This window comes from Anser brachyrhynchus (genome assembly GCF_964034855.1).
Source record: "Anser brachyrhynchus genome assembly, chromosome: 14".
NCBI lineage: Eukaryota > Metazoa > Chordata > Aves > Anseriformes > Anatidae > Anser > Anser brachyrhynchus.
In genome coordinates this window covers 5,818,203-5,828,930 of record NC_137709.1, presented here as the reverse complement: position 1 = coordinate 5,828,930, position 10,728 = coordinate 5,818,203, and the positions used below count along the sequence as shown (strand labels likewise).

At 50.6% G+C, this 10,728-nt stretch overlaps 2 protein-coding genes across 4 annotated transcripts; one reads left to right on the top strand and one right to left on the bottom strand.

Annotated features, from left to right (window-relative positions):
• The first annotated feature begins 233 nt into the window (after positions 1-233).
• MRNIP (MRN complex interacting protein) lies at positions 234-3,861 on the top strand. Its single transcript, XM_080555096.1, has 7 exons — positions 234-381; positions 456-515; positions 597-694; positions 1,812-1,881; positions 2,183-2,313; positions 2,548-2,635; positions 3,165-3,861. Exons 1-7 carry the CDS (start codon positions 322-324, stop codon positions 3,732-3,734), a joined length of 1,077 nt encoding a protein of 358 aa, XP_080411222.1. The 5' UTR covers positions 234-321; the 3' UTR covers positions 3,735-3,861.
• Positions 3,862-4,357: 496 nt separating this feature from the next.
• On the bottom strand, positions 4,358-8,866 carry SQSTM1 (sequestosome 1). 3 transcript variants are annotated; one of them, XM_080555093.1, is made up of 8 exons: positions 8,534-8,866; positions 8,333-8,428; positions 7,372-7,601; positions 7,095-7,251; positions 6,524-6,613; positions 5,787-6,031; positions 5,338-5,545; positions 4,358-4,684 (listed from the first exon to the last, which is right to left on the bottom strand). In XM_080555093.1, the coding sequence occupies exons 1-8, from the start codon at positions 8,709-8,711 to the stop codon at positions 4,527-4,529; spliced, it is 1,362 nt and encodes a 453-aa protein (XP_080411219.1). In that variant the 5' UTR covers positions 8,712-8,866; the 3' UTR covers positions 4,358-4,526. The 3 variants fall into 3 exon arrangements, with proteins under 3 accessions (XP_080411219.1, XP_080411220.1, XP_080411221.1); XM_080555094.1 differs by having other exon boundaries at positions 6,524-6,610; positions 8,534-8,865; XM_080555095.1 differs by lacking the exon at positions 6,524-6,613 and having other exon boundaries at positions 8,534-8,865.
• Positions 8,867-10,728: the final 1,862 nt, after the last annotated feature.

Sequence of the window (10,728 nt, the reverse complement as noted above, 5' to 3'; positions counted from 1 at the left end):
TGTGGCTGGGGTGAATCTGTATTATTATTATTATTATTATGTGTATTTATTTACTGCTGGGGTGGGGCTTAGCATACCTGGGGGCGGGGCTTGGGTGACTGGGGGCGGGGCTTAGCATACCTGGGGGCGGGGCTTCGTGAGCTGGGGGCGGGGTTTGGGCGACTGGGGGCGGGGCTTCGCGGGCTGGGGGCGGAGTTTGGGCGACTGGGGGCGGGGCTTGTGGAGCGGACCCGGCGGGTTCCGGGCAGAGCGGGAGGCGCGCGGGCGGCGCGGTGACGTCAGCGGAAGGCGGCCGTTGCCACGGCGACGGCGGGCGGCGGGATGGCGGCGCCGTGCTGGGTGCTGCGCTGCTGCTCGTGCCGCCTCTTCCAGGCCCAGCAGGTGCGGCCGGGCCGGCACCGGGGCACCGGGCACCGCGCTGCGGGCCGCGGCTGACCCCCTCTGCTCCCCCCTAGGCCAAGCGGAGCGCCAAGTGGAGCTGCAGCGTGTGCGGGCAGCGGCAGGCCCTGCTCAAGGTGAGGGACTGCGGCCTCCCCGCGAGCGGCCTCCGCTCTTGCCGGCCTCCGCCGTGCCTTCCGCCCTTCCTCTCCCCGCAGGTTTACGGCCGGGGGTCGGGCCGGGACTGCAGGCACCACGTCCAGAAGCTAAACTCGCTGCAGGGCGAGGCGGAGGAGGCGATCGCTCGGACAGCTCGGTACGGGTCAGGGGGGGCGGCCGGGGCACGGCTCAGACGGCCGGCAGCCGAACAGCGCTCACCGCAGGGGGCTGGGCTGGGTGCCTGGCCCGTCCTCCCCTCCCCTCCCTGTAGCAGGCTGCTTGTCGAGTTAGTGACCTGGCGTGCTTCTTTTGACAAGGGCTTTCTTCAGATAAGCTTAGTTGGTCATTAGTGTCTGTTCATTATGCCTTTACCCATGGGATAGGGTTTGGTTTGGTTTTCTGAAGTTGCGCTTTCCAATGTCCTGTCTGAGGAGCCAGCTGGCAGTGCCCATCCCTCGGGCTGACAAGCAGCGCCGCTGGGCACCCCGGGGAGAAAATCCTCCACTCAGCTGGCGCTGCCTCACTGTTGGTATTCGGGGCTTTCACGTGGTGAGCCTGCTGAGTAATCTCTGCTATCGACAGAAAGAGTGCAAAAATCTGGACGTAATTCCTGCTGGGCTGGAAAATCTGAGTAGCGCTTTCCTGTTTATTTCATTTCTGAGTCTGTTTATGAATTGCCTTAATCTTGAACTGGTCTTGAACTAGTACCGCTTCCTTTTCGCTCAAGGTTATTTTCAGAAGTCAGTCAAAGCCAGTTACATAACTTAGCTGTGTATATGCAATGCTTCAGGGTTAAGCTTTGGGAGGAGAGCTCTGTTTGTTCACTTCATCAGAAAGAGTTGGTATTGCTATTTGCAAAACATTATGAAATAACTTCCCTTTTTTCTTGCTTGGGATAAAATTAGTGGGTTTAAGCTGTTGTCCCAAAAGACATGCTTTTATATCTGTAGTTATGATCAATTAAAATTTCTCATTTCATAATTAGCATATTAAATAGCTACTCTATTTGTATAGGAGGAAAAGCAGGCTACCCTCTAACTAGATATTTTTTTTCTAGTATTTGGGCAATGTATCTTGCAAGTCCTTGACATCTATGATCTGCTTTTCTATGGATCCTTGTTTGTTTTTTTTTAAGGCTTCCTACCCAGTGTTCCTATCCATGCTTTCTGTCCAATGTCTTTTCTATGACTAGATGACTTGAAAAATACCAATAAGCAGACTAATTTCTTTGTAAGCTGGACAAGAAACTCCAGCTGCAATTCTGTCTGTTTTAGGTGCATAGAAGAATCTGTAAATGACAACGAAAATACAGCAGCCCATGGTGAAGATAGTTCAGTCCAGCAGGTAAGATACCTACAAAGCTGAAGTAAGTACCAACCCATGCTGACCTCTGGGTGAATCAAAGTGAAGTCGGAGATCCCTTTATATTGGCTGCTGAGATGACCGTGTATATGATCAGGCTCCAGCAGAGAGACAGAATGCGATGTCTACAGAAATTCTCTGCTCCAAGATACTGAACCTGGGGACAAGTTACAGAAATATGTCCTGGCCTGACTTTCCTTTTGAGGCATTCTGCACATACATGAGAGTGCCAAAATTGAGAACCTTGTATTTTGCTGTTTTTAGTTATTCTCCAATGTTGTAGGAAGGAAGGGTAGAAGTCAGTCGCTGGAGTAAGTATCTGGACAAGGGCAGTGAAGATCAGGAAGAGGAGGAGGAAAGTACAGAAAGGCAACAGTTCTGTTCCTGGAGAAAGAATGCTGTAGAAGAACGAAGGTACAGAAAGAACTTTTTTTGTAATTTCTGCCTCTGAGTGATGACACTTGGTTTGGGGATGTAGGAGGTATTTCATCTCTGGTAGCTGAACAGAGTACAGGCTGCAATGAACAGCTTGACTTAACCTTTTTATTGCTAGAAGTATGCTTTTTCTGACCAATTCTGGTGATTTGTTTGTGATAAAATTCACAGTGGAGCTCATCAGTCCTCTTTGTGAATGGTTCTTTTGGCCAGGAGACAGCAGAAGAGATTCCTCCACAGTGATGTTCAGGAGTACTCAGAAGAAAACGGAGCTTTCCAGCTTGCCTACCAAGCCAAAAAGGTTAAAAACCTCTCAAGTATTTTAGCTGTAGAAGATGCTTCCGAGTAAAACAAAACAGTGTTCCCCTTGCTTCTTTTATGACACTGTAATTTTGAAGTTCTGTAAGTCTTCCACTGTTCATGTATTTCAATACCCAGAGAGGCGTAGACAATTGTGTTGGGTGTTTCTGAAAGGTTTTACTCAGGCAAAAGCAATGCCATCTTGTGTAAGCTAAAAGTGGTTAAGCCAGATTCCTCCATCAGCAGAGCTGCTCTCTGTGCTGTCTTGCCTGTGTTGAGCAGCAGCACTTGTGTGGCATGCAGTTATTAAGGTTACTGTGATCATCTGCCCTGCCAGGTGACTTGAGTCTTCACAGCCCAGAGTTCATGGGCCTCATGGGCCCACCCAGAGCATTAGACTCAGCTCTGCTTCAGAGTCCTGGTGAAAACTTAAGTATATCTGAAGGACGGGAGTGCTCTTTCTTTGCCTGCTTCTGTGAAGCTTTACTATACATGCTGGATTTATAACTAAGCTCTCTTTCTTGTTACAGCACAAGAAATGTTCAGTAGCCATTCCTGATCAAGATGACGGAGATGATGTTTCTGCAGACAGTATAGTACCTGCTGTCTGTCAGTCTGTAGTGCCACAGGAAAACACACAACCCCCAAGTGCTTGTACCAAACCCTCAAAGTGGGAAAAATTTCTTTCATGTTCTGACGATAGTGAAAATACTGCCAGGGTCACCTTGTCACCACAGGATGGCAGTGGAAGGTTGGGACTACACAGCACTGCTGCAGTAAGTATGGCCACTAGATACTCACAACAAGCTCAAACTGCTCTACCTCCAAGTACAGGTTTTAAAAAGTCCAGAACTAGCACTGAGCAGCTTGCCTTAGAACCACCTGGCAGCATGCTGTCTGGCATCAGTTGCTCACAGGGGAAGGCTGTATTGGTCAAAGAACCTCAAAGCCAGTTGCTACAGGCTGGAACTGCTACCCTTGACACTGCTACAGGATCCCCTACAACCACCCCTGTTAAGTGTAACACTGGGCCCAAGCCTAGCAGCATTTCTTGTGAACGCCTCTTCTGCACTGGTGAGGAGTTTGATGATGATTTCTGAGAAATTCAGGCACCTCCTGCATTGCTTTCCTTTTTGTATGTCTAGCATGTTTGGTATATTGAGTACTGAAGGAAGAAGTTGAAGTGAAGGGGGCTTTAATTGCACTATTAAAGTTGTTTAAATGCTGTATGCTTGTCTTGTGGGAAGAGATCCCTCCAATGGGCAAGTGCTGGGTTTGTATAATGTTATCTAGCAAGCATGTTAGAAATAAGAATGGAAGTAGGTCAGCTCAGGGGGGAAGGAGGGGAACAGGGAGAAACCTCCAAGCCTCTAAGGATCTCTGACCAGTACAATGAAATTCTGTGATTAACTCCCCATTATAAACTACAACCCTTTTCTCTTCGTTTAGATCTCCCATAGCAACCCTTTCTTCCAGGGCTGCAGAGCAGGCTTCAGAGCCAATGCAGTTGATTTCCCTTCAGTAGTGTGTAGCCCTAAGGGTCTGCTCAAATAAAACCTCCACTACATGCAAAAAAAAAAAGATGTACAGTCCTAGGCTGCCGCCCTGGTGCTGGGAGCTGCTTGGTAAAGTCACATGCTCTGGGCCTAGACTATCTTCCACCCAAGTTCCATTTAACAGAGTAATACAGCTCTGAGCATTAAACTCACAGACTCATCACAAGTGAAAGGCTGGAAGTAGTATTTATTTTTTCCTCCACTCTACAAGCACTTAGGAACATGACAGGAACATGAAACAAACCCTTAACAGGAAGGAAGATGTATCGCTAGAGTTAATTGTACGGCCTTATCTTGTTTCAGTGAGAAGGAAAGTGCTTTTTGTTATGTAGACTACTACAAGTGAGGAGGCTGCTTGGAATATTGGATGGCATCTAGCGCTGCCCCGATGTCACAGTTCTTTGTCTGCAGAAGTCGAGTGAGCCATCCACCCTCATCAGAGAAACCCATAGAGAGCATCTGGGACAGAGATTCAATCAAGCGAGGATCTGCTTCTGTTGAGAGAGGGATAGTTTCAAGTTGAAACACTTTATGTAATTAGCAAACCAGCCAAGGCTTTAATACCACTCAGGAGGTAGGCTGGCACTAATCCTAGTAAATCTAGCATAGCTGACAAGTGCTGGAAGATGTTTTCTCCTTTGTCTCCTAGGAGAACAGACATTTTGAAATAAAACATATGTAACCTGCTAAGAAAACTGCAGAGTCAGAACCCTGCTGAGTCAGATTCAGCCAGCCTTGCTGTGAGCCTCAGGGCTGCTGGTTTCAGTTAAGTTACACCTGGCATATTAACTAGCTCCTGCCATAGAGGTGTTGTAAGTCACAGGATGTGTTGTCTGCATCTTACATTAGAAGACTCTTAAGAGTACACAGCAAGGACAGGACTTGCAATACCACCTTTTTCATGTTGCTTGAATAGTGTATTAGTACTAGTCTAAGTCTGAAGTCTTTAAGACTTAGCTGCCCGCATTCAAGCGGAGAACAACCTGCTTCTAACAAGGTGCAGAGTGCTGCCATACCAGCTAACAAGGTCACCTCTAACTTACATGAGCTTGGTTCCTACCATCTCTAAGTAGATTTGCTTATGCTGGGCAAGTTGGCAATTTCTGAGTGGAAGTTACTCAGAATTATGAAACCTACATTCTCATACCTGGTGGGAGATGTGGGTAGAGTGCAGCCTCTCGCAGTCCCGTAGGTCCTGGCTGTGGAGGATCTTGAGATACATCCAGGGAGCTGGGACCCTCTGTCTCTGGCATTTGGAGAGACTGCAGTTCACCTGTGGAAGGATCCACTTCTTTGGAAGACAGGTGGGTCCAGTCCTCATCACCCCCTGATGAACTGCTAGACTCACTGTGTTCCTGAAATGGGAAGAAACAAAGTCCAGGTGCTGCAGTGTTTTCCAGGTAGGATGCATGCTCCTATCTATAATATGAAGCTTTACATTCACAAGTCCCATCACCTTTGCTGTAAATCAGTAAAGCTGAGGTGCTGTGCATCACTTAAGCACTGACACTCCAATAATCAACCCTACAACAAAGGCTGAAAGGCGTTCTTTTCAATAAAGCCTCAGCGAGCACATAAATGCCATGGTTCTTGTACCTGGGTCTGGAAGCTGCCATCTTCCATTTGCGTGGGCACAGGATCTATCACCATATCTTGTATCTGCTCTGCAACCGTATTTACTACTGTAACAGAATCTGTGCTATTCCAGTATGGTTTGGTCTGAGCGTTCTGGTCAGGGGTACCGCTGCTTGACTCAGCATTGTTCTTCTCCAGATTGGGAGAAACAGGAGTCACTTTGCTTCTCTGTCCTCCATGTTCCACATCAATATCAACTTCAATACCTAGGAACATATTTCAGACCAAGAAAATCTTAGAAGAATTTCAAAAGCAGTCTTAAAGCATGCATTAATCCTAGTATAAATGCTGTAACATTACTGTAATCTTCCAGTTTCCCGTTTAACATGCAGGAATTGAAGTGGGAAGCACCACATAATCACCTTCCTCTAGATGGGCAGCCATACATTTAAAGTCAAGGCAGAACTTACATATATCTGCATAGCAAGGCACAGCCCCAAGTCCCCCAAGTCACCACTGACTTAATGTTAGTGGTGACATGTTAATGAAACCTCTCCTTACTTCCTTCCACAGGAGGACTCTAAAAAGGTACTAAGCAGATGTCCTAAGCCTAGGCAATTTTAGTACAAGGAATAAAGTTAAAGCTTCAAGGCTTAGTAGCATGAAGTGATGCCATCAGCCATGACAGCTGGCTGCTGCTCCTGTTGGAAGGAGCTAAGCCAGTCTCAGGGATGTGGCTGACACCATAAGTAACTTACCCATAGGGCTCAGAAAAGCTGCAACACTCTCCCCAACATTCTTTAAGAAGGTGACATTGGGGTCCTGAGGCGGGCTGTTAGTAGAAGCTTCTAGAAGAACAATTCATATTAGTACATATAGCAGCCCAAAGGAAAAGAGCACCTACAGAGCATATCCCCAAGAGTTCTCAGTGCTTGTTTTCTGAGAAACATCTACACTGCACAAAAGCAGTAAGTAGAAAGACCAAATCTAACTCTGAGCCACCTCTGGAACAATAAACCAGTGGCATTAGCATTGTTAAGGCTCATTATCCATGCTGAAAGGCAAATCTAGAGCACAGTAGTGACATGCTTGAGCTAACAGCTCTGCTTGGTTTCATTCTAAGTAGTCTCTCTACAGCCTCATCTATTGCATGGGCCCTAAACACACCTTAAGAGAAACTGCACTCTGTCCCAAGATGTCCTTGTTATTTTAAGCAAATTAGATTAGTTCCCATGCCTTTTTTTCCCACCCAGATTCCACACTGCTGCAGAGTCCCACCTACTCCAGCTCCTCCACCACCACCTTGTTTACCAGAGCATCTCCTCTTACCTTCCGCAGCAGGTGGACTGGAGGCAGCAGCACTGGCTTGGGCTCGTTCCGAGTTTTGGCATGGACCTGCGGGGCCAGGATACCCCCAGCAGTGCATCCACGGGAAGGGTGGAACACCATGCCGCATTTTACGGAGCCAGCGTCCTTGGGGAAGCCACTGTGAAGGGTAACGTTCATGTGACCGTGTTCACACAGACAGATTCCAAGTAAATTAAGCTTAGTGCTTACATTTGGGGAATACCCCATGCATTAGTCCCACTCCATAGATTTTACTCACCTCAAACGGATTTAGCAGTGGACTTTGAAACATCACCATGTTGTGCTCCTTGTGGATGCCTTTACCCTCACAGGTGCTGCACAGGTCATAGTCTGGACAGACGGTGCACTTGAATCTAGCACCCACCACCGGCCCTTCGCAGCCGTCACAGATGACATTGGGGTGCACCATATCACGGGGAGGCTCCTGGCTGCACTGCGAGCGATGCTCCCGCCTGCACTCCTTTTTCTCTATTAAAGAAAGGGAACTTTGCATCAAGAACAAGGTTACTATTTAAAGGTTGGAAATCGGGCAGAGGAGAAGGAAACACAAACAGCCCTTGTCACAGCAGTATTGACTTACTAGCTCAGTTTACTTTTACGCTGGCTGCCAAACACAAGCCAGGAGCACGTAAGAGAACTTAAACCAAGCATGAGGGGGTTTCACAGACATACCTGCTCCTCCAATTGAGCATACCTCATCCCTAGCACTATCTTTCCATATTTATTCTAGATTAGCACAGCACCACCCCATTTGGCGTCTTGTCCTACCTCCCTAAGCTCTGCGAGGACAGAATGTTTCTCGGGAGGAAGTTCAGAAGGAGTGCCAGGCGGCACAGCAGATGAGCACGGAGATGAGTGACAGCCCGTGTGAGTCAGTAGGTGAGCTGCTGATAAAGCTCTGCAGGTGTCTGAGCGAACAGAAGGGACTAGGGCACAACAGCACACTGACAATTAAGCTGTCATTTGGGCTTCCTAGCGTGTCCCTGTGACTGCTGAGGACACCAGTGGCGGGAAGGGTTTGCGGGGAGGTGGCTGTCACTGTGCCAGCAGTGACACAGCTAGGAGGAGGCCTGGGGTCTGCCCACCTCCCCTCAGCAGCGTGGGCTCCCCTCCAGCCCCCTCCCCGCCCCTCAATTCACCTCCCCGGGGAGCCGCAGCGTACATCAGAGCCGTGCCTTGCCTCCCCCGGTAGCCGTTACCTTTGATGTAAACGCGAAAGACGCCGTCCCGCACGTAGGGCATGGCCAGCTCCAGCTCCTCGTCGCTCGAGAACGCGATCAGGTCCCCGTCCTCATCTGCGGGGGGAGGACGGGCAGGGTCAGGCTCCCGGCCGGGGGGGGGACACCCCCACCCCCACCCCCACCCCCCCCGGGCAAACCGCCCCCCGCGTCCCCCCTCACCCCGGTAGTGCAGCCGGAAGGCCGGCGGCGGCCCGGCCCGCAGCAGCCCCTGGAAGAGCTCGGCCACCCTCTCGCAGACGGCCTGGTAGCGGACGGGGGGCTGCAGGGAGAAGCGGCGGATCTCGCGGGCCGCCTCCTCCTTGCCCAGCAGGTAGGCTTTCACCGTCAGCGCCGCCATGGCTGTGGCGCAGCAGGAATTGCCGCTGGGACGGGGCCGGGCGGGGCGGCTCGGCACGGAACGGCGCGGGGCGGGGCGGGAGCCGGGCCGCGCGCCCCCCGCCTTATAGCGCCGCCGCCGCGCCACGCCCCCTGCGCCCTAGCTCCGCCCCCAGTCGCACGCCACGCCCACTTGTCCATATATGTGGTCCCGATGTTCCCGAGGCCACGCCCACTTGTCCATATATGTGGTCCCGATGTTCCCCAGGCCACGCCCACTTGTCCATATATGTCGCCCGTTTGCCCCAGGCCACGCCCACTTGACCATATGTATCGCATCAGGCCACGCCCACTTGTCCATGTACGTCACCCCCTTGCTATCAGGCCACGCCCCCTTTCCCCTCATGCCCCGCCCCCAGTGATTAGGTAAGGCTGGCTCCACCATTATCGGCCCCCCCCCTCGGTGCTGATTTCCTCGCGCCCCGGGGCCCTCGGAGCCCGGTTCTTGTTGGTCCCCTTGGCCTCAGCGAGGGCCAGGTTGGAAATTCAGAACCATTTCTTCTCGGAAAGAGCGGTCAGGTGTTGGGATGGGCTGCCCAGGGGGGTGGTGGGGTCACCGTCCCCGGGGGCGTTCAAGGGAAGGTGGGACGTGGTGCTTGGGGACGTGGTTACTGGGGGGCATTGGCGGTAGGGGGATCGTAGAGTCCTAGAATCGTTAAGGTTGGAAGAGACCTTCAAGGTCGTCTGGTCCAACCATCACCCTACCGCCAACGTCACCCACTAAACCACGTCCCTAAGGATGGCTGAACCGGGTAATCTTGGAGCTCTTTTCCAACCCTAATGATTCTGGGATTCTGTAATGAAAACCTAGGGAACACGTGTCAAGACTTACCGCCCTTCACAACCAAGAGAGGGAAAGTTTTCACCTCCGTGGTGGGCAGGTAGCGTATATCTTGACCTGCAGTACCTGTGCTAAAGCACTGGGCCACACGGGTACTTTTTTGGCACACGCTTGGCGATGTTGAAATCACAACCCTTTTCTGGAAAGCAGTATTTATAGTACAAAGGGTTGCCCTTTCTAACTTCAAATATTTTCTAAGAATGTTGATTCCTGTGCATGATGTGGCCGTTACTTCACCATGAGGTGATGAGTTAAACTTTAAACACCAGAGGATTCATGTTTAGACATGAATGCTGCTGCTCAGGGAAGGTTTCACAGCACAAAATACTGGGAGGTTTGGGTGCGCACCTTCCCTTTCATCTCTTTGCTGTGTCTAGCCTTATTTCTGGAAATGTTGGTGAAGTTTGCTTAGGTTGATATCGTTGTGTGTTTTTGTTTTGTTTTTTTTTTTCCATAAAATCCGAAGAGGGGCAGGCAGTAGCAGGGCACGCAGTACAGGACTCTGTGCTGAATCTGCCTTGCCAAGCGTCACCTCCAGCACAGCCATCTCATGCCCTATTTCTGAAGACCCCAACGGCCACTTTTGGTCTCATTTACAGAGCCAGGGACCTGTCTTTTGGGAGCCAGCTCCGTCACAGTCATTCCTGAGGCACCGAGTTGCTCTCGTGCTGGCAGGGCCGATTCCTTACTCCCCTCTCCATCACCCTGCCCAGGTGTTTGAGGCACCACGGGCCGTCCCCATGCTGCTGGGTCTTTTCACACTGGTTTTACCTCCACATTAATAGATGCATTTATAACCATCAGTCGATGCACCACGTTAACACCAGAAATCCTATTTTTCCTCCTTGTGAACTTTAATCCAGCTGGCAAATATGGAAGGGGCCAAAAGCCAGGGAGAATTTCCCTTCTCCTGGTGGCTTCTGCTGAGTCACGCTCAGCTTTCTGGCCGTGACATCATGCACTTTTTTCAAAACATAAAGAAAACAAGGCTTTCACCAGCCTGTGGTTAACTTAGCTCACCGATCACGGGACAGGGTGACTCAGCGTGTCCCCTCCTCCTCCTCCTCCTCCTCCTCCTCCTCCTCCTCCTCCTCCAGGTCGGGGATTTCCCAGCATTTCCTAGTGCCCAAGCCCTTGG